The 22,669-nt window shown below is 43.8% G+C and overlaps 1 protein-coding gene across 1 annotated transcript; it reads left to right on the top strand.

Annotated features, from left to right (window-relative positions):
• The first annotated feature begins 1,542 nt into the window (after window positions 1-1,542).
• On the top strand, window positions 1,543-21,227 carry LOC141967806 (myosin heavy chain, skeletal muscle, adult-like). The gene is made up of 40 exons (XM_074921955.1): window positions 1,543-1,556; window positions 1,759-1,806; window positions 3,295-3,535; window positions 3,616-3,759; window positions 3,853-4,009; window positions 4,318-4,345; window positions 4,443-4,557; window positions 4,643-4,735; window positions 5,560-5,623; window positions 5,788-5,886; window positions 5,989-6,092; window positions 6,170-6,308; window positions 7,505-7,623; window positions 7,720-7,869; window positions 8,576-8,746; window positions 9,475-9,784; window positions 9,909-9,994; window positions 10,514-10,601; window positions 10,696-10,813; window positions 10,980-11,103; window positions 11,189-11,325; window positions 11,427-11,682; window positions 12,309-12,551; window positions 12,772-12,948; window positions 13,035-13,180; window positions 13,268-13,358; window positions 13,446-13,835; window positions 14,066-14,192; window positions 14,285-14,403; window positions 14,677-14,873; window positions 15,290-15,473; window positions 15,559-15,724; window positions 15,877-16,001; window positions 16,195-16,503; window positions 18,950-19,153; window positions 19,526-19,651; window positions 19,746-19,916; window positions 20,003-20,107; window positions 20,251-20,346; window positions 20,942-21,227. Exons 3-40 carry the CDS (start codon window positions 3,332-3,334, stop codon window positions 21,095-21,097), a joined length of 5,838 nt encoding a protein of 1,945 aa, XP_074778056.1. The 5' UTR covers window positions 1,543-1,556; window positions 1,759-1,806; window positions 3,295-3,331; the 3' UTR covers window positions 21,098-21,227.
• The last annotated feature ends 1,442 nt before the right edge of the window (window positions 21,228-22,669 follow it).

Here is a 22,669-nt window from a genome sequence, read left to right as displayed (position 1 = left end):
AGCATTTAAAGCAGCTCAAGTAACAGTGCCCTTTCCCTAAAAGTAGATGAGTCACTTTCCAGGACTACCAGCAAATCCCCCTTTCTCAGAGTATCAGGATTATCTACCACCTCTAGCGTTCTGATACAGGCAGAAACTTTTTGATAGCTTTTGTGGCAGGAACTGTATGAATGTGTAAATGTGTAAGATATTAGTTTCTGGGAGTTGTGGGTAGGAAGGGCTAAAAGGGTCTTTGTTTTTTTCCGATTAATTAGATGGTGAGAGCATGCATATGGCAGAGAGGCTTTAGCTGAGACTGTGGCTGGTTTATGTTAGAGGAGAAGAAGTGTTGTATTGATGGATAAACTGGTGACTGCAAGTCACATTACCTAGGTTGTCTTCTGGATGTGTCAGCTGAGCTCAGAGATGGTGGGAGTGCTCTGCAATTCTGCAGGAGCAGAAATTTCTGCACAAATGAAAAAAACTTTGTTGATATATAGACTGTAATGACTGTAACCACTTCTTGTTGGAAAGGGTTATGAACATTCAACAGGCATAGATTTCTACAGGCCCAAATCTTTACCTTAGCAATTTCCTTTATTAATGGTATAGATTGACAGGTCAGACTTGGAAAAAAGACGTAAGAAAGAACTGAGAATTCCTGAATTGCTAATATGGGTACTTTTTGATGAATTAAAACATCAAGAAAAGAAAGGAACATCTGTTGTTCAGCTTCACTAACCTACATAGCAGAAATCATAGCATACCTATGACATCTTCCTTAGCACAAATTCACACACAGGCTTCTTGGAGAACCTCCCACTTTTTTGCAACTTCAAGTGGGCAGATGGGAACATGTTCATGAGTGTGTGTAAGCTCTTCTTCATACATCAGAAGTGACCTCACGTATCTCTGAGACTCAGTAGTTCAGCTAGACCCCAGCCTCCTCTGCTGTGACCAAATCTTTGTCTCTTGGACAGTCATCTTGTCATATCTGTGACTTTCAGGCACCAGCACTATCACACTGAAGGAACCTGATTACTCCCTTATTTTCAGAATTTTACTAACTTGACCATCAAATATTTATTCCCTTCACAGTGGTCAGCTTAATGTATTGCTCTTAGGCATTTCTTATAAGCTTCACACCATCACATGGGAAAGATAAATGTTGTCATCCCCATTGTACAGCTGGGATAGCTGCAACAGAGACATACCAAGCAATCCACCCTGGGTCATACAGTGAGTGGTGGGAAAGCCAGCAATAGAATCCATAAGTCCCGCATCCAAGTTCTCTAAGTGCCTTGCCTAGTCCAGATTCCCTCCTTAACACCCTTGTCAAATTATTTATAGGAGATGTATTCATATAGTCAGTAAGACATCAAAATTTTCTAATTATATCTAGTCATGTCAAATGACAATTATGCCCTTAGTTCAGTTTGCCAGACAATGCTTTGCCAAAGAAGGTTTGCCAAAAATTTTTTGACCGAAGAAAGAGTAGGCATCTGTAGCATCTGCAGACTAGATGATATAAAACGTCCCTGCGACAAGTCTGCTCTGTCTCCACGGAAAGCTTCAAGGTAAGCGTATGGAGTCCCAGGCTCGCAGGAAGAGGATGGCTCCCTTATGTGCCACAGAATTCCTGCTGCCTGCAATGCTCATTTCCAGGAGGGCACTCAGTTTCTCAGTGCAGATTTTAAATCTGCTTTCAAGGCACCTGAACATTTTCACTCTGGATTTCTGTGCAACAGCAAGTAAGGAATTGCCATTTCTGTTTTACAGTACTGACCAGCTGCCAGCCTGCAAGCTACCCATCTGGTGTCACGAGAGGTAAGAACCCGATTTATTAATTCTTAGAGGACAGAGAAAGATCCTTTTGGATGGGATTTCTATACAGCTGAGTGAATTGTCACTATTCCACTCTATATTTTCTAATCCAGTGGATTACAGTAGAAGGTGGTGGGGTGCCCAAGGCTGGTTATGTTTCCAAGTGAATCATAGAATCATAGAACAGCCCAGGTTGTAAGGGACCTTGAAAGATCAGCTGGTCCAGTCTTTAAGTGACTGTGTTTGAAGTCCCTGACAACTGATGTCAGACTAGAAAATCCCTATGGGGACATTCTCCACTTCCATTTAACTGACCTAAAAAGAAGCCAGAGATGCTGGCTTCCCATCTTTGCTGTTGCAGCATTAAAACTGGACCAAGATGAGCACAGTAAGAAAAAGTGCAAAATTCAACGTTTTGTCTCAGACCATTGGAATTATTGTGTTATTTGCCAAGAAATCATTAAAGAAGTGAAAGAGCTGTAGTACAAGTAACTAAGCTCTGTTTGTCATCTCTGCAAAATGTGATGCTGCCATTTATTCCCCTTACTGATCTGCCTGTTCTCTACCTCACAAAAAAATGGAAGCTGCAGCCCTCCTCCTCTGTAAGCCACCACCTGTTCCTGCAGGGACAAATAAAGAATTATCATGTTACTCTCTCATTTTAGTACAAATATAACACAATATTAAAGGTTCTGTAAATATTATGTACCTATCTCTATACAGAATAGAAATAAATTTATATTTTCCTAAGCTGCCTACTGATTTTTCTGGGGGAAGAATGAAAAAAGTAATTTTTCAGAGATATGAATGTTTTAGAAGTCCTCATTTTTTAAATTTCTGAGCTGAACTTTGATTCTTTGTGTTTAACTTTGTTTTCCCCTGAAATTATATTAATTTTTAAAAAGCAAAAGAAAATTATAGAAATGGAACTATGCCACTGTGCTTTGGAACACCATTACTCTTCTTTTGACAGGCATTATAGCCATTTACACCTGGATTCAAGAACTCACTAAAATCAGCAAATAATTGCATCACTAATACAATGATACAAATGTTTTAGAGAACTGAAACTGATCCTCAAGTTGTCTGTGTGCTACTAAAGACAGCAGTGTATGAGTCTTCTAAGCTTTCTGAATTACTGTCACTTAGGAATAAACTGCATTATAATAATTTCAAAAGAATTATAAGAGTGCCTAAGTAGCCGAAAGGAATTTTGATGTTCTTATATCCACAGTATAAATACTTGACTACTAAGTGACTATAGATAATTTAAAATGTGATTTCAGTACGGTAGACCCTAAGCCAAACAATATTCTAAAATATAATTTTCACATTTTCTATGTTGAGTCACATCAATACAAAAATATACAATTACTTCCAAAAAAGATGGGAATAGTATTAATATAGTATCATTCTTTTCTCCATCATTACTTCTACTAACAAATTCTTAACTTTGTGACACATCTGAGCAACATACCTGCTCTTACACAGTGTTCTCTGTTGACGAGTCCCTCCATAAAGTGCAGCCATGTCGTCAGACTCTGAGATGGCCGTCTTTGGGGAGGCGGCTCCTTACCTCCGAAAATCAGAAAAGGAGAGAATTGAGGCCCAGAACAAGCCTTTCGATGCCAAGACATCTGTCTTTGTGGTGCATCCTAAAGAATCCTTTGTGAAAGGGACAATCCAGAGCAAAGAAACAGGGAAGGTGACTGTCAAGACTGAAGGTGGAGAGGTGAGTAAGAAACAAAGCTGAAGGACACTATTTGATTGTCACTGTGAACTCTTAGCTGACATATGGTCTGCCTCTGACAGACCCTGACCGTGAAGGATGATCAGATCTTCTCCATGAACCCTCCCAAGTACGATAAAATCGAGGACATGGCCATGATGACCCACCTCCACGAACCCGCTGTGCTGTACAACCTCAAAGAGCGTTACGCAGCCTGGATGATCTACGTAAGTACCAGCAGCAGTCTTCCTCTGGGCAGCGAGGAGGAACTGCTCTGCCAGGGTAGGTGGAAGCCAACGTGCTGTCTCCCTTCCTCACAGACCTACTCGGGTCTCTTCTGCGTCACTGTCAACCCCTACAAGTGGCTGCCGGTGTACAACCCGGAGGTGGTGTTGGCCTACCGAGGCAAGAAGCGCCAGGAGGCCCCTCCACACATCTTCTCCATCTCTGACAATGCCTACCAGTTCATGCTGACTGGTGAGTGACTCCATCTCTCTCAGAGGGAATGTCCCATTAAATTCTCTGGAGGCATACTCTGTCTCAGTAACATGAAGAGACTTTTTCAAAGCATATTTTACTATTTTCACATATTTGTTTCTACTGTTTTAAATAAAAGACACCCCTGCACTAAATGACATGCTGTGGAGGTTTTTTCGTTTGTTTCTTTCTTTGATTAAGTCAAGCTGACTGCATGGTGTTGAAAACATTAAACTTACTGACTACATTTCATTCTTTCTGTGTTGTTCATTGAGTCTTAAGCACTGTATTTCTGCTTCTCTCCACAGATCGTGAGAACCAGTCGATCCTGATCACGTATGTAGATCCCTTCTCGGGTCCCTGTGGGGCTGCCCGGTGCTGGGGGACCTCCCGCCTGACCACACGCTCTCTGCTTCTCTCTTTGTTTTCACAGCGGAGAATCCGGTGCCGGGAAGACTGTGAACACAAAGCGTGTCATCCAGTACTTTGCAACAATTGCAGCGAGTGGGGATAAGAAGAAGGAGGAGCAGCAGGCCGGCAAAATGCAGGTGAGTGAGGAAGAACAGACAGAATTCTCAACATGTAATTGCCATGTCAACTAAACGCTGTAACTGAATAATGATCATTCTGCAGGGAACGCTTGAGGATCAAATCATCAGCGCTAACCCACTGCTGGAGGCCTTTGGAAATGCCAAGACTGTGAGGAATGACAATTCCTCACGTTTTGTAAGTTGCTTAACCAAATGATTCCTGAAAATTATTAAACAGGAGAATTGTGACCATTCTTTCCTGTTGTTCAACCATTGTGTTTTCAAGAGTAAGATTTAATTTTCTTATCATTACTGTGTCACTTATCCTAATGGTAATTCCTCAATTTTCAAAAATAGTGATTCTATGAAAAAAATAATTCGGCTTTGGATTGTGTTGCAAATTAAAGTAATGCTCTTTCTCCTATAATGTTTTGCAGTGTTAAACAATAGTTGTATTTATTTTCACTTATGTTTCTGCTTGTTTGCTAAAAGACGGACAGACAGAATGCCAAGAAGAAAGGGAGGGAGGTTAGGAAATATGGTAAAGAAAGAAAAAGAGAGATACAGAAAGAAAAAAAGAATTCAAGAAGAAGGGGGGGGGGGGAGGGGGAGAGAGAATTTATACTTGAATAATATATTTGCTCTATGTCAAATCTAATTAATCAGAAGTAAAATGGCATATTCGATAGCAAGACATTTAAGCAGCTGACTTAGTTAAATGGTTGTTTCTGTATCATTAAGGTGACTGCTCTCTGTATGCAGGATATAGTTAGAAGCTAACAATATCTACACATTCCTTCCATTTGCACATTCAACATACATAAAATATACAGCTGTGCTACTGTTGATTATTTTCATGGTCAAAAAGTTATAACATTACGTCAATGGTGGATATATAGATGATTCTTGAGAAAATGTCTCTAAGTAGAAATATTTTGCCCAATGGAATAAATGGCAAATCTCTTAATTTTGGATATGTTTTTATGATGTAAATCTTAAGACACTTTTATTCCTTTAAAGGGCAAATTCATCAGAATTCACTTTGGTGCCACAGGAAAGCTAGCTTCTGCCGATATTGAAACATGTAAGACACTTTCCTGAGCAGTTCACAATCCATCCATTCACCCATCTATCCTTACAGCATCTTTTAATCTATCCATCTATCCTGTCTTCCCTCTTTTTCTTCCCATTTCTCCTTACTTAATTTTTTGCTGTTTCTTCTTGTTTCTAATTAAATTTTCCCTCTAGATCTGCTGGAGAAGTCCAGAGTCACTTTCCAGCTCAAGGCAGAAAGAAGTTACCACATATTCTATCAGATCATGTCCAACAAGAAGCCGGAGCTAATTGGTAGGAAGAATGATTAACTTGGAGAAAGATTGTTGAGCATCAGCTCACACTATCACTTGCTTGACTAAACTAAGCCTGCATGTCCCCTCTTCTTACTTTCAGACATGCTCCTCATCACCACCAACCCATATGACTATCACTTTGTGAGTCAAGGTGAGATCACCGTTGCCAGCATTAATGACCAGGAGGAGCTGATGGCTACAGATGTAAGTGACAATTAAAAATGTTTTACCTATTGTCATCTCTCCCAGACAAAGCTTTTATTTTATTGTTCCTATTGCAGAGTGCCATTGACATCCTGGGATTCACTGCTGATGAAAAGACCGCCATCTACAAGCTGACGGGGGCTGTCATGCACTACGGGAACCTGAAGTTCAAGCAGAAACAGCGAGAGGAGCAGGCAGAGCCCGATGGCACAGAAGGTATCAGCGAAGTCTGTGACTGTCCTGTTAGAAATAGAAGTGGCAATAATAATTCAGTTTGGAATATGGAGAAAGAGAACAGTGGAAATGTGTAAAAAAAAGTGTTTAGGTGAGATAGTATACAGGTATGAAACTGCCATCCAAAATATACCTTTCTTTCAATCACTGCATAATCTTTATTTAAAGTATAAATTGCACATGTGTACATATTTCTCTCCTGGTCTATCTCAGTTTGGGATAGCACAGTCTGCTCAGTGTGCTTATATTAAAGACCTACTGAGAAGAGAAGGATTTTTCAGAAATTATATTTCTAGTTCCTCTTTTAAAGAAAATGGAGGCATTAAATTTGGTATTAGAACTTCTCCTTCATAAATCACATGTTATTTAGGAATTTTGCCCAGGTAAAAGGGAACTTTTCCTCAACTTCTTTCTTCCCCTTTGGAGATTCAAACCCATAATTGTCTCTACACGCTAGTACCATTTGAACATTGGTCTAAGTGAAGCATAGGAACACTATGCTAGGGAAGAACTGACACATTTGTACTTCCCAGCTGACTACTTAAGCACTTAAATCTTATATAATGCATACACAGTTTAAAATGACTAAGCCCTGTCTACTTCTTCCAAAGAATGCTCTCAGATGGCCAGCTTCAGGACTGAATTTTTAGGTTTTGATCCTGAATGAATGAATATGCCCACCTTTCTGCTATGACTATAAAAGTAAGTCTCCAGAAAGGGGCACTTCTTAATTGTTGCCTCTAATTTTGGAATGCATTCTCCTTTAGGGTTATAGCTGCAGCAAAAGAATATATGTAGTCCAAGTACCTGAGCATGGGTTTTGGGTTACACTCAGATGGCGAACATGCTAAAACATTTGTATTTTGTTGCCTGGTCTATAGATGCCAGTTAGCTCTGAAGTGATGAACTTCAGATTTCAGCATGAATTTTTAATAAATACATTGTGTCTAGATGCTTCTGTGAAGATTTTTAAAGACAGAAGTAGCATTTAGGTGTACTGCTCTGAAGTGCTTTCAAAACAAAGATGATTTTCACTTTAATGACTATTGTGCTTCCTCTGAAATCCTGTAATCAGAATTTGATCACAAGGACATTCAATATTGCAGTTGCTTTGAAAAGGGTTCATCACTCAAAATGCTGCATGTCTTGTTAGTCTTATTGTTCTATCTCCTACTTAGTTGCTGACAAGGCTGCCTATCTGATGGGTCTGAACTCAGCAGACCTGCTCAAGGCCCTCTGCTACCCCCGAGTCAAGGTTGGGAATGAATATGTGACCAAGGGTCAAACTGTGCAGCAGGTAACAACCAGCTGGTGACTGGGAACCTCTGGCTTGTATCATTTACTATTTGCTCCAGACATTGTTTTTCTTCTGCTCCATTCTTCTGTGCTCTAGGTGAACAATTCAGTGGGTGCCCTGGCAAAGGCTGTCTATGAGAAGATGTTCCTGTGGATGGTGGTCCGCATCAACCAGCAGCTGGATACGAAGCAGCCCAGACAGTACTTCATTGGTGTCCTGGACATTGCTGGCTTCGAGATCTTTGATGTGAGAATTCCAGGTTTGAGGATGGCTTTTTCAGGGAGAGACTGCTATATCAGAGGAGTTTCCAGTAATATTCTTCTGGAGGTTTAAAATGCTAGTAATTTGCAACTTTCTGGAAGAAAGTCCTTCATTTACTTTTGTAGCACAGAGAAAAATTTTCAGAAGGCTCATCAGTACAAGAACAGAATTATGTTGTTTGTATAGAAATAGAAAATAAAATTATATATGTTGTAATATAGTAACAGTTTAAGCTTACTGATTAAAAAAAACGCAGCATAATTGCAATAGTTTTATATAAGAGAGTGTAGAACAGAACTAGGATTTGAATACCCAGTGACAAACACATAACAGGTTAAATATGTGTATGTACATTGTTTAAGGAACCAAAGAATGAATAGGTAAGTGTTCGATCAGAGATATCAAATGTTTAAAAATTTGAGACCAGGACATACACTCATCTTTCTGGCTGAACAAAAAAAAATGCCTAAGTACTATATGAATCTTAAGAGATTTACTAGGAATACCTGCTCTGGAAAAATTTCCATTATCATTATGTGAGTATTTCTTTGGGGAGAAGCATATAGGTCCTGCTATGGTGTAGTCCTTATAATACAGTTGTGTTTTATGTGGTTTATAAAGCATTGACAATGATCAGAAACTGTGCATGATGATGATGGGTGGTTGGTTGTTTCCTTTTTCCACTGTTCAGTTCAACAGCCTGGAGCAGCTGTGCATCAACTTCACCAACGAGAAACTGCAACAGTTCTTCAACCACCACATGTTCGTGCTGGAGCAGGAGGAGTACAAGAAGGAGGGAATTGAATGGACATTCATTGACTTTGGCATGGACCTGGCTGCCTGCATTGAGCTCATTGAGAAGGTAAATTTTTAATTCAAAATGTCTTGTATTTTCAGGATCTCATTATTTTAAATTGAAAACAGTTAAATATTATTCAAAAAAAGGTCTCTTCCATGGTTAGTTTCATACATTGTGTTTTAGTTGTTGAAATAACTCGACCTGTACTATCGGTTATTATGCATTAGAGATACTATGAAGTCCACAGATAAATACAAAAGTCATTCCCCACATTCCATCCTTGTGTGAAAGGTATCTCTGCTTGATTGTTTAAATGATTTTTTTTTTCAAAAAATACAGAACAACTCATGAAATAAAATAAAAAAACTTTCTTAAGGTTCTGGAATAAAAATCTGGACAATATATTTTTTTCTAGATGGTAACTACACACCAATACAGTCAGTGCTTGACCTCTGAGTGCAAGAAAATAAAAGATTTCTTGTTATTTAGGGAGTTGGTGAAAAATACAAAACCTGAAGTAAATAGACAATGAAAACTTGTGAAAAATATTTTTAAATATAATCTTTCTCCTCTTGATTTTTTAACATGGTTTTTAGCATAAAAAATAATTTGTGAATCACTGTGACAAGATGTGAGTCAAGCAGGTAAATCTTTTACATTCACTTTTTAGAAATAAATCTTCTTCATGGCAAGGGTATTGTTATGTTTCTCAGCTTCCTGTCTTTTACTATGTTCCCTTTAAGACCAATTGTATCATATTATTCTTTCTTCTTTACTGTACTATGTTCCAGCCCATGGGCATCTTCTCCATCCTGGAAGAGGAGTGCATGTTCCCCAAGGCAACTGACACCTCTTTCAAGAACAAGCTCTATGACCAGCATCTGGGCAAGTCCAACAACTTCCAGAAGCCCAAGCCTGCCAAAGGCAAGGCAGAGGCCCACTTCTCCCTGGTGCACTATGCTGGCACAGTGGATTACAACATCACTGGCTGGCTTGAGAAGAACAAGGATCCCCTGAATGAAACCGTCATTGGGCTGTACCAGAAATCATCAGTGAAGACACTGGCCTTACTCTTTGCCTCCTATGGTGGAGCAGAAACAGGTTAGTTTTCAAAAATTCTTTTTTTCAAACATTTATGCTGTGTAAAAAAAGTAACAAAATAGATAATATAAAAAACCTCTCTCTTTTTCTTTCCTTTTTTTTTTTTTTTTTTTTTTTTTGGAAGAGGCTAGTGGTGGTGGTGCTGGTGGTGGAAAAAAAGGTGGAAAGAAGAAGGGTTCTTCTTTCCAGACAGTCTCGGCTCTTTTTCGGGTAAAGTATGAACTTCATAATCTGTCAAGTGACATGCACACAGTTTAAAATCTAAGCTATCTAAACTCCTTTTCTTCTCATAACCATGGTTTTATAATAAAATAATAAGTGTTAAGTGAGTAGAAGTTATTCACTGCCTTTTCCTAGTAATTATCTGTTCATATTCGGGATTCAAATAACCACCTGAATCTCTTTTAAAAGTCCACTAATATTCTTTGTGAAAAACATTTTTATAATTTGAGATATAATCTTAATATTAATCCCATAGAGGATTCTGTTAAAATTTTTATACGCTAATGTTTACTTTCATCCAGATTAAGGTGCATATTTTCAGGATTTTTTTAATGAGACTACTGAAGTGTATAGAAGTTTGATTAAATCTAAATGAAATGAAATTAAATCTAAATGAAATGAAATCTTTCTTGTCCTGAGCTTCTTTATATAAACTCCTTGAAATCTAGATACAGAATATACAGAAGTAAATTTTTTTCATCTAACCTCTTCTACATGATTCCACAGGAGAACTTAAACAAGCTGATGACCAATCTACGGAGCACTCACCCCCATTTTGTCCGTTGCATCATCCCAAACGAAACAAAAACGCCTGGTAAGATGCTCAAGAAGGCAGAGGAGTTGCTCTGATGCAACCGTTCCCCTCTGCACTGGAAGCTGTGGTATGCATTTATGCTCTGAATTGCTAGGTGCCATGGAGCATGAACTGGTACTTCACCAGCTGCGGTGTAACGGAGTGCTGGAAGGGATCCGAATTTGCAGGAAAGGTTTCCCCAGCAGAGTTCTCTATGCTGACTTCAAACAGAGGTAAGAGCACTGCACTGCACTCCTCAGCATCATTAAAAACAATGTCGGTTCATTCAGGCTGGACTCCTTTGTCAAAAATAGCTCTATGTGAGCTGATGGGGTTCAGTGGCTAGGGTGTGTTGGCTGGGACAAAAATAGCCTTATCTTCCTCTTTCTCTTTTCCCAGATACAAGGTGCTAAATGCCAGTGCCATCCCAGAGGGACAGTTCATTGATAGCAAGAAGGCTTCTGAGAAGCTTCTTGGGTCAATCGATGTGGACCACACCCAGTACAAATTTGGCCACACCAAGGTACAAACCCTGCTTGACTCACTCACTGCGTGTCAGTGCTTTGCTCTATGCGACAGTGATGTGCTGCAACATCCCCTTTCTCAAGGTGTTCTTCAAAGCTGGGCTGCTGGGACTCCTGGAGGAGATGAGGGATGAGAAGCTGGCACAGCTCATCACTCGCACCCAGGCCAGGTGCAGGGGCTTCCTGATGAGAGTCGAATACCAGAGAATGGTGCAGAGGAGGTAGACATTCCTCACCTTCAGTTAAAGTCACTGTACTTGGGAGAAAATGTTGGCACCCATCATACTGCAAATATTCAACGTACATTTTAATTATGCTTCAGGGAGTCCATCTTCTGCATCCAGTACAACATTCGTGCATTCATGAACGTGAAGCACTGGCCCTGGATGAAGCTGTTCTTCAAGATCAAGCCCTTGCTGAAGAGTGCAGAATCTGAGAAGGAGATGGCCAACATGAAGGAGGAGTTTGAGAAAACCAAGGAAGAGCTTGCAAAGTCTGAGGCAAAGAGGAAGGAGCTGGAGGAGAAAATGGTGAAACTGGTGCAGGAGAAGAATGACCTGCAGCTCCAAGTGCAGGCTGTGAGTAACATGAGTAAATACGATCTAACTCTTCTTTTGTACTACAGAACTCAAATTGTCCAGTAAACCGCCTTGCAAAATATTCTAAGCTGATACCAGGTAACTAAAGGCAAAATTCAGGCCACAGTCTTTCCCCATCAAATCTCAGTATTACAAAGTTGACCTTAAGCTAAAGAATGACTTTTCAGTCTTAATGCCTACATGTACATGCCCCCATGTGAGTTCATGACATGAAGCTGCATTATAGTTACTGTAGCGTATTAAGTAGACTAATGATTCAGTTGACCAGCTACTCTGCCTTAATTCTGTTGATGAAATGAAGACCCTAGTGACATTTCTTATGGCATATCTTACCCGAGCTTCTGTAGCTACTGCTCCCAGAAGACACGGATGCCCATTACATCCAAGGAGACAAGTGCCAGCCTTGGATGTTTGTCACCAAAGGCATTTGGCCTCTCGGAAACTTATTAGGCAATATTAAGGCAATGACCTTGAGGTGAATTCGAAATTTGTAATTTGTAATTTAATTGTGCGATAACCTTTTCCCCAAAAGTAATCCCTGAGGCGTTACTGATGCACATCTGTTCCTTCAGCATTAAATGACCTTTCCTATATTTTCCCACCAGGAAGCTGATGCTTTAGCTGATGCTGAGGAAAGATGTGACCAGCTCATCAAAACCAAAATCCAGTTGGAAGCCAAAGTAAAGGAGGTGACTGAAAGGGCTGAGGATGAAGAAGAAATTAATGCTGAGCTGACAGCCAAGAAGAGAAAACTGGAAGATGAATGCTCAGAGCTGAAGAAAGATATTGATGACCTTGAGCTAACACTGGCCAAGGTTGAGAAGGAAAAGCATGCCACTGAAAACAAGGTACACATGTGGGGAGACACATCAAGGGCCAAAACATCACTGACCCTTAGGGCAAGAGCCTGCTACCATAAGACATGTTGCCTTTGGAAATTTTCAGCTGGTACTTCTCTGAGCATCCAAAGGATAAATGAAACACTTGGCAAAATATTGTAAAGAGGAAAAGTCACGGCACCAGTGAACATATTTTCTACCCAGTTTTGACACTTGCTCATATTTGTAGGTGAAAAACCTGACAGAGGAGATGGCAGCCCTGGACGAGACCATTGCCAAGCTGACAAAAGAGAAGAAAGCCCTCCAAGAGGCCCATCAGCAGACACTGGATGACCTGCAGGCAGAAGAGGACAAAGTCAATACGCTGACCAAAGCTAAGACCAAGCTGGAGCAGCAAGTGGATGACGTAAGCACAGAGGTGTACAGCAAAACCAGGACAGGTAATAGAGTTAAACCTGACTGATGGAGCAATGATGGTCCTGTTTGTTTTAGCTGGAAGGGTCCTTGGAGCAAGAAAAGAAACTGCGCATGGACCTCGAGAGAGCCAAGAGGAAACTCGAAGGAGACCTGAAGCTGGCCCATGACACCATAATGGACTTGGAAAATGATAAGCAGCAGCTGGATGAGAAACTGAAGAAGTAAGTGTGGCTGTGGGGCACCTGAGTGCTGGGCTGGTGCACTTGTCTTTCCTCTTTGAGCTCTGACACGGTTTGCTTTGCCCACAGGAAAGACTTTGAAATCAGCCAGATCCAGAGCAAAATCGAGGATGAGCAACTTCTGGGCATTCAGTTACAGAAGAAGATCAAGGAGCTGCAGGCAAGCCTCTGTCCCTGGCCCCCTCTCACCAGTCTGAGGTCAGGAAGGAGGAGGGCATGGGTGTGAAGGGTCCCTAATGTTCCCCAGGCTCGTATCGAGGAACTGGAGGAGGAAATTGAGGCAGAGCGAACCTCTCGGGCAAAAGCAGAGAAGCATCGGGCTGACCTCTCGAGGGAGCTAGAGGAGATCAGCGAGCGCCTGGAAGAAGCAGGAGGGGCTACAGCAGCTCAGGTCGAGATGAACAAGAAGCGTGAGGCAGAATTTCAGAAGATGCGCCGTGACCTCGAAGAGGCCACGCTGCAGCACGAAGCCACGGCTGCCGCCCTGCGGAAGAAGCACGCGGACAGCACAGCTGAGCTTGGGGAGCAGATTGACAACCTGCAACGCGTGAAGCAGAAGCTGGAGAAGGAGAAGAGTGAGCTGAAGATGGAGATTGACGACTTGGCCAGTAACATGGAGTCTGTCTCCAAAGCCAAGGTATTGAAAAATATCCTGAAAACAACTTGCAAATAAATCATGTTGAAACATATGGTCAGGTTACAATATAACTCTCTGACTCTGTATGGAACTGTATTTCTAACCCTCTAATGCCAAGGAGCAGTATATAACTTGCATGCCTGTGCACATTTTTCTGCTGGGATTTGAGCTGTTAAGAATCACGAGGTGTCCAGATACTAATCTTCTTTCACTCTCCCTCTTCTCCACAGGCAAATCTGGAGAAGATGTGCCGCACACTGGAAGACCAGCTGAGTGAGATTAAGACAAAGGAAGAAGAGCATCAGCGCATGATCAATGACCTCAGTGCTCAAAGAGCTCGTCTGCAGACAGAATCAGGTGAGAGCCCCCTCTGAGCTGTGGAACAGGAGGTCATGCTACACCCGTCAGAAACGACATTGAAAATATTTCCTTCCTCTGTGCTTTCCTAGGTGAATATTCACGCCAGGTGGAGGAGAAAGATGCTCTGATTTCTCAGCTGTCAAGAGGCAAGCAGGCTTTCACCCAACAGATTGAAGAACTCAAGAGGCACCTAGAGGAAGAGATAAAGGTGATGGTTTTTCCTACATCTGGCCAACAAAAATGCTCTTAACTTCCCACTGCCTAGTGGGGACAGGGTCTGCTTAGCAGAAGCCATACTGGGAGAAGACATTCATTTCTGCAGGGAGTCTGATCGGTGGATTTTGTCCTGCAGGCTCACATCTGTCCTTCACTGCAAACACCTATACCCTCCCAGCGGTCATGTTGGCAGTGTTAAATGAACTCATTGGGAGAGATTTCCCAGACATTACCATTCCTTGTCCCAATCCCCCTCTCTACCCAGGCCAAGAACGCCCTGGCCCACGCCTTGCAGTCAGCTCGCCACGACTGTGACTTGCTGCGGGAACAATACGAGGAGGAGCAGGAAGCCAAGGGGGAGCTGCAGCGCGCCCTGTCCAAGGCCAACAGCGAGGTGGCCCAGTGGAGAACCAAATACGAGACGGATGCTATCCAGCGCACGGAGGAGCTGGAGGAGGCCAAGTACGTGGGCAATGTGGGGAAGACAAAATAAGGGGTAGGCTAACAGGGGAAATTTGAAGACACGACTGCGATGTTGTCCTAAAAAGTTAAAGCTGTGCTTTGGGGCAGGGTAAGGGCTGAGGTAAAGTACATCCTCCAAAGGCTGTGGTTTAGGAAATGTAGAGGAAAATATTCCCCTGACCCAGGGAATGGTACAGAAAACCTCTGGACACTGAACACAGAAGGCACAGTGGCTGTGAAAGCCTGGGAATCTGAACTGGGAAAACAATGACAAGCTGGGGGAGGACTTTCACTGTCTGTGCACAGGACACGTACTCAGTGAAGTGGTAAAATGTCCTGTCGTGAAAATCCCATCAGCCACACACCACAGCCTCCCCTTTGCTCTCAAACCATGAGCTGTTCTTACCACCTCCCAGGAAGAAGCTGGCACAGCGCCTGCAGGATGCAGAGGAACACGTTGAGGCTGTGAATGCCAAATGTGCCTCCCTGGAAAAGACAAAGCAGAGGCTGCAGAATGAAGTGGAGGACCTGATGATTGACGTGGAGCGATCTAATGCTGCCTGCGCGGCTCTGGATAAGAAGCAGAAGAACTTTGACAAGGTCTTTGGGCTCCAGCCCCGGGGCTCCTGGGCAGAGCATGTCCTCCCGACTGCCACCTGCATACTGACGCCCCGTTTCTCTTCAGATCCTGGCAGAATGGAAGCAGAAGTATGAGGAAACGCAGGCTGAGCTGGAAGCCTCCCAGAAGGAGTCTCGCTCTCTCAGCACGGAGCTCTTTAAGATGAAGAATGCCTATGAGGAGTCCTTGGACCACCTGGAAACGCTGAAGCGGGAGAACAAGAACTTGCAGCGTAAGTGCCTGGCCCTCTGCTCCTGGCAGGGCTTTCTCCCTGCCCACCACTACCGCCTGCAGGTCTGCAAAGATACTTGTCACCTTGGTGTGGCTGGGCCCTTCCCCTTCAGCTCTGAGCCTGACCGTGCCACTTCTCACCCTTCCTTGCAGAGGAGATTTCCGACCTCACGGAGCAGATTGCAGAGGGGGGAAAGGTGATTCATGAGCTGGAGAAAGTCAAGAAGCAGATTGAGCAGGAGAAATCTGAAATCCAGGCTGCTCTAGAGGAAGCTGAGGTACACACCCACAGTCACTGGTGTCTGCCCTAAAAATATGAGCAATGAGGAAATATGGCTGAAAAATGCGTGGTCCCCCTCTGTTTGGTCTGGGCAATGCAGCCAGCTGAGATTTCCTGGAATATTTCAGAATCTCCCAGAAAGCAAGCAGTAGCTTTACTGACATAACAAATGATTGTGTCCACTTGTCCAGGCCTCCCTGGAACATGAAGAGGGCAAGATCCTGCGCCTCCAGCTTGAGCTCAACCAGGTGAAATCTGAGATTGACAGGAAGATCGCAGAGAAAGATGAGGAGATTGACCAGATGAAGAGAAACCACCTCAGAATCGTGGAGTCCATGCAGAGCACCCTGGACGCCGAGATCAGGAGCAGGAACGAAGCCCTGCGGCTGAAGAAGAAGATGGAGGGAGACCTGAACGAAATGGAGATCCAGCTGAGCCATGCCAACCGCGTGGCTGCAGAGGCACAAAAGAACCTGAGAAACACGCAGGCAGTGCTCAAGGTATGTTAAGCTAAGGGCGTGCACAGAGGTGTCTTGCTTGTCTAATATCAGAGAACCACTGGATCGTAGAGTGACTTGGGTTGAAAGGGACCTTCAAAGATCCTCTAGTCCAGGCCCTCTACGGTGGGCAAGGACAAGATCAGACTGCTCAAAGCTCCATCCAACCTGACTTTGAACACTTCCAGTGATAGGGCATCCACAGCATCCTGTCACTGGATACCAGGGAAAAGACATCAGCATGTTACTCTCCATGTCCCCTCCTCAGGAACCCGTAGAGAGCAATGAGGTCGCCCCTCATCATCCTTCTCTCCAAACTAGACAAATCCCATGTCCTCAGCCGCTCCTCAGAGGACATGCCTTCCAGCTCTTTCGCCAGCTTTGTTGCCCTCTGTCAGATGCATTCAGGCCCCTTAACGTCCTTTTTCAGTTGTGGGGCCCAGAACTAAATGAAATGCTGCTTAATACACTAGGAATTCAGCTCCAGCTGTGCCTTAGCCTTCCTGATCCCATCCCTCCACATCTGGGCAGCAGCCTTATGTTCTTCCCAGGACAGGTGTCTTTGGTTCTACTGCCTATGCATTCTCGTCTTACCCTTCAGTTTGACCAGGAGGTCCATACTCAGCCATGCTGTTCTCCTGCCTTCCTTGCCTGATTGCTTACACATGGGAATTGGGAACTCCCATGCACTCTGGCACTCCAAGGCAAGTGTTCTTAAAGAGCAACTCTCTTCTTCTCCATTAGCCCTGAGGACAGTTTCCCAGGGGGTCCCACCCAGTAAGTCCTTCAACAACTGAATGTCTGCTCTCCTAAAACTTAGGGTCTTTACCCTACACTTCATCTGGCCCATGTCCCTCAAGACTGTGAATACCACCAGGGCATGATCACTGAAGCCCAGGCTGCCAGCAGGTTTGGCATCTCTAATCACTTCATCTGTGTTGGTAAGCAGCTGGTCCAGTAATGCTTCTCCTCCACTTGGGCTGTCTATGCCCTGCATGAAGTCCCCTGGACTGGATGGAGTGTCCTGCGCTTCTTACAGCTTGCTGTGATGCTTTTCCAGCATATGTCAGACTGATTGAAGTTCCCCAGCTGGATCAGAGCCTGCAAGCGTGATGCTTCCCATAGCTGAAGTAATATCACTTCACCAACAGGCTCCAATTTGTCAGCTGGCCTGTTGCAAACACCAGCCACGAGGTTTCCTTCGTTGGCGTGGCCTCTAATTTTTACTTATAAGCTCTCAACCTGGCTCATCACTGTTTTTCAAAGACACCTCTCTGCAATCAACCCATTTTTCACATGGAGGGCAACCTGCCCACTTCTCCTTCTTTGCCTGTCCTTTCTGAACAATTTACAGCCATTGATTGCAGCGCTGCAATCTTATGATTCATGCCACCAGGTTTCAGTAACAGCAGTCAGATCATAGCTTTCTGGGTGCACAGCGGCTTCCCAACTCCTCCCATCCCTTACCCATGCTATGTGCATTGATACAGAGACACTTAATTAGGCAATCAACCATATTACCTTTTAGGGGAACAAACCCTAATTCCTTTGGAACCTTCAACAGATGTTTCCTCATTGCTTCCTAACATATCAGCAGCCCCCGGCTCCTCTCCATTACTCAAAACTCCATTCCCTTCCCCTGCTTATTCCAGGTTAAAGCTCTGGCCAGCTTGCGGCCAAAGAGCCTCTTGCCCACACTTGTTTGGGTGAATCCCGTCAGCTCCCAACAGACCGAGCTTCTCATAGAAGCAAAAACCTTGAATATGGCACCAGCTAGACAGCCAGGCATTCACCTGTTTAATCTTTCTCCTCCTTCCTGAACCCCTTCCTCTGACTGGGAAGGTAGAGGAGAACACCACCTGTGCTCTATATCCTTTTGATATTGCTCCAAGGGACATACAGTCTCTTTTGATGCTTCTACATTGCCTTGTTGCAATATCATTAAAGCCTACATGGACTAGTAGGAGCAGATGATAACCTGAAGGGCTCACCAGGCTTGGCAGCCTCTCAGTGACATCACGAATGAGAGAGAGCTCCTTGTGGGCAGCAAACTTCTCTAGAGCAATTGTCTGGATGGTAAGTGGGTGTTTTGGTTCCTTTTAGTAAGGAATCTCCAGTCCCTAATACCTTATATAATAATACCTTATGGGCTTTTCCTGTGGCACTGGTTCTAATGCGGGTGGTTGGATCCATTTTGCATGGTTGACTTTTCCTGGATCCTTTTCTTGATCACGGGCTCTTCATTTTTCAGCCCCAGAGCATTGACTCTGTTATGAAGCAGCACTTTAGAGGATGAGGAAAGGTTCTTTCCTCTGCCCAATATATACATTTTATCTATAAATACATATATAGATGTATTATACTGACATAGTAATGATTAGACTGGTGGTAATTGCCATGCTGTAACCGTGTTGTGCCACCTTATAATGTCTCTTTCCTCTCTTTCCAGGATACCCAGATACACTTGGACGATGCTCTCAGGACACAGGAGGACCTGAAGGAGCAGGTGGCCATGGTGGAGCGCAGAGCAAACCTGCTGCAGGCTGAAATTGAGGAGCTACGGGCAGCCCTGGAGCAGACGGAGCGGTCGAGGAAGGTGGCTGAGCAGGAACTGATGGATGCAACTGAGAGAGTTCAGCTCCTCCACACTCAGGTTAGATTCACTAGATTCAAAGTCTCAAGGACCGTTTTCTTTTTCCTTTTCCAGATTGTTCGTCTGTGTAATTTCTTAAATAATCTCTTGCCATAAAAATCTTAACCTGAACCAGAGTTATTACCCTTGTATGAAGAATTAGATTATGGCTAAATGAGTAGGATTCCATTAACAGGAGACAGACGTGCTTTGCAAAATCCTAAGCACTCTTTGCTATCTCACTGAGTATGACCTAACAAGATGACTCATTTGAAGGAAGATGATAATAATAGATGTATCAATGATAAGTTTAAAAGTAAACAGTAAGTTTCTAAAAGTTTCTAAGGGTTTGTTTTTGTAACTAACTGGATGATATTATTTGTTGTTCAACAGAACACCAGCTTGATCAACACCAAGAAGAAGCTGGAAACAGACATTGTGCAAATTCAGGGTGAAATGGAGGATACGATCCAGGAAGCCCGCAATGCTGAAGAGAAGGCCAAGAAGGCCATCACAGATGTGAGCTGGGGGCTCCTTTCACTGCTCCGGGTGGATGTGTTCTCCCCCAAATGTCTCCAACCCCAAAATGGCTTTCACCCTTTGCTCCCTTCAGGCAGCCATGATGGCCGAAGAGCTGAAGAAGGAGCAGGACACCAGTGCCCACCTGGAGAGGATGAAGAAGAACCTGGACCAGACGGTGAAGGACCTGCAGCACCGTCTGGATGAGGCCGAGCAGTTGGCACTGAAGGGAGGCAAGAAGCAAATCCAGAAGCTGGAGGCCAGAGTGCGTAGGGCTTTGAGTTGTGCGTTAGAGAACGTGTCATGTAAGTAAGCAGCACGGAAGCTCCAAAGCCGGGCTTCTCATTGCAGGTGAGGGAGCTGGAAGCGGAGGTTGACGCTGAGCAGAAGCGCAGCGCTGAAGCCGTGAAGGGCGTGCGCAAGTACGAGAGGAGGGTGAAGGAGCTGACCTACCAGGTAAGGCAGGAGGCCTCCTTGGGCTGACAGAGCTTTCTCACAAGTAGTCGAATTTTGCACACACCATCCCCAAGGGGAACTGTTAACCACACACGACGCAGAACCAATAATTCATTCTGTTTGCTGCTTACAAACCACTCTAGTCTGAGGAAGACCGGAAGAATATTCTCAGGCTTCAGGATCTGGTGGACAAGCTGCAGATGAAGGTGAAATCCTACAAGAGGCAAGCTGAGGAGGCTGTAAGTATTGCTTGAAGACTGGGCAAGAGTCACCTTCCAGCGGGGCAGCATGCTCGTTGAGATGAGTACAAATCCCAGGAAAGGGGCATGAGAGGAACTGCCAAGTCTTGGCCACGCCACGAGGCCTTGCAGAGTTCTGGGCACCCTGTGCTCAGGGATGAACTGAGGGAAGTTCTGCGGCCTGTTTGATACAGAAAGTCAGACTAAACAAACCCAGGGCTCTCACCTACTGACTGAGAAGTTCCTGAATCTCTGCTACAGACCAAAAGCAGAGGGTTTCAGGGTCTTTCTCTACCTGCTAAGCCACACTGATAGTTGGGCATCAATAACGGGGGAATAAGTCCAGAAATGACAAATCCAAGTGACAAAATTGCTCCTCAGGAGGGACACAGTGCCGCTGAGGCTTGTCACAGTGGGGCCCTGAATAAGGGAGGATGAGGAGGTCTGTGTGAGGCTTCCGTGTAGGCGGTGGTGGGTGGGGGATGGAGGTTTTGCCTTCCCCCAGGGAAGAGCAGCAGACCCGCAAGGACGAGGCGCAGGAGGAGTGAAACCCCTGCCCTGGGCTCCTCACCACCGACTCCCTCTCCCCGCACAGGAGGAACTGTCCAATGTCAACCTCTCCAAATTCCGCAAGATCCAGCACGAGCTGGAGGAAGCTGAGGAGCGGGCTGACATTGCAGAGTCCCAGGTCAACAAGCTCCGTGTGAAAAGCCGGGAGTTTCATGGCAAGAAGATAGAAGAGGAGGAGTGAGGATGTCATGAGGCAACAAAGTGACCTGAGGGATGCACAAAATGTGAACCTCTGTCGCTTTTGCCTGCAATGAATGTTTGTAACCATGTCAATGTCTAGAGAATAAAGATCATAGGTTCCTTTGCATACACAGCAGAAGAACACTGCGTTTGGTTGTTACAACTGAATTCTGCACTTATGTAAGTTTGGGGCATTTTCAAACACAACATTTTATTTCACTTTAACCCTTGGGTAGCAGTAGAGATTTAATTAGCCCATCTCCAGTATTTCTCCATGTGTCCTATTACATTACTGGGTAGGGAATAACAGGAATTTAATTCCCATACTGGCAAGAGGAGAGGATCAGGTCAAAGGCAGTTTGAGTACCTTGTCATTCCTGGCACAGCAAAATATGATTCTGCCTTGGGAGTTCTCTTTCTAAATGGGTGCAGTACACAGAGGATCTCTTTGCTGGTCTCACTTTGGCAAGTTGTCTTCTGAGGCAAGTTGCCCCATTTAAAAAAAAAAAAAAATTTATATATATATATATTATATATATATGGAGCCCCAAAGGCATCTGGATGTCTGTGAGCCCTCATGGAGGAACTCAGGCAAGGACTGAGATGCTGCCTCCTTTGAACAAGGCAGGTGAAGGCCACAAACTCTAGAGAGTGGATTTTTATTGAGCAAAATTAAGGATTAGGCAAAAGGTTTTATTTATGGGAGAAGTTATTGACAATCAGTTCTAAAGCAAAACAAATAATGTATTTGTATAGGAAGACAGTGCCGTTCCTTGCTTTCTCTGTTAGGCAGAATAGCCAATATTAAGAGAGAATGCTCCTGTTGTAAATGAAATGGAGATTGATGAAAAGGATGGTAGAAGTAAGTGTGAACAAGAGGACTCACCGTGGGATAACCCCAACCAGTGTACCTTGTAGAGCCACCAGAGCAAGCTAGGAACTGCTGCAGTACTGGATAGTGTTTTCAGGTACTGAAATATTTATCGAAGAGTATAACAAGCTTTTGTGCCAAGGAACAATGTGGAGTTATGCATAAATACAAAAACCTAAAGGAAGTGGTTTTGGCCATGTAAGATAAGACTTCAAGTGGGAATAATTATGGGGACATTACAGCTATAAAAAAAGTCACCAAATCTTGCACTTTATGGAGAAAATATACTCCATACACTCAGGATGCAGAAATGTTGCCTTGGCCAACACGTGTGTTCCTCCCCAGTGACAGAAAAGGAGGGGAAGAGAGAGTGAAAGAGAGAAAGAAAAAGGAAAAGAGAGGAGGGAGAGATGGAGAGAGAGAGAGCGAGAGAGAGAGAGAGAGAAGGAGGTGGAGAGGGAACAGAAATTGAGAAAAAGAAATTGAGAAAGAGCAAGATTACGATAATGCCAAACTGCATCCTACCTGTCTGACTGTTGTGGCAATGGATGAGTTGGAATGAAGATGCTGACTCCATCCTGGCTGGACAGAGGAAAAACAAGTCACCTACACAATGTGTGTTGGCCTGAAGTCTAAAACCAAATGACAGCCTGTTTCCCGTAAGGCAAGAAGCAATACTTAACATACGGAGCCACCGTTCTG

Source organism: Athene noctua, chromosome 18, assembly GCF_965140245.1.
Source record: "Athene noctua chromosome 18, bAthNoc1.hap1.1, whole genome shotgun sequence".
NCBI lineage: Eukaryota > Metazoa > Chordata > Aves > Strigiformes > Strigidae > Athene > Athene noctua.
Note: the sequence above shows the minus strand (reverse complement) of the source record. Positions and strands in the feature narration are given on the sequence as shown.

What these genes read in the sequence shown, in the direction of transcription:
- LOC141967806 (XM_074921955.1), top strand. Translation starts at nt 3,332, where the DNA reads ATGTCGTCAGACTCTGAGATGGCCGTCTTTGGGGAGGCGGCTCCTTAC. An exon ending in CTATGGTGGAGCAGAAACAG is followed by an intron (nt 9,785 to 9,908) that starts GTTAGTTTTCAA and finishes TTTTTTTGGAAG; the next exon opens with AGGCTAGTGGTGGTGGTGCT. An exon ending in CCAAGAAGGCCATCACAGAT is followed by an intron (nt 19,652 to 19,745) that starts GTGAGCTGGGGG and finishes TGCTCCCTTCAG; the next exon opens with GCAGCCATGATGGCCGAAGA.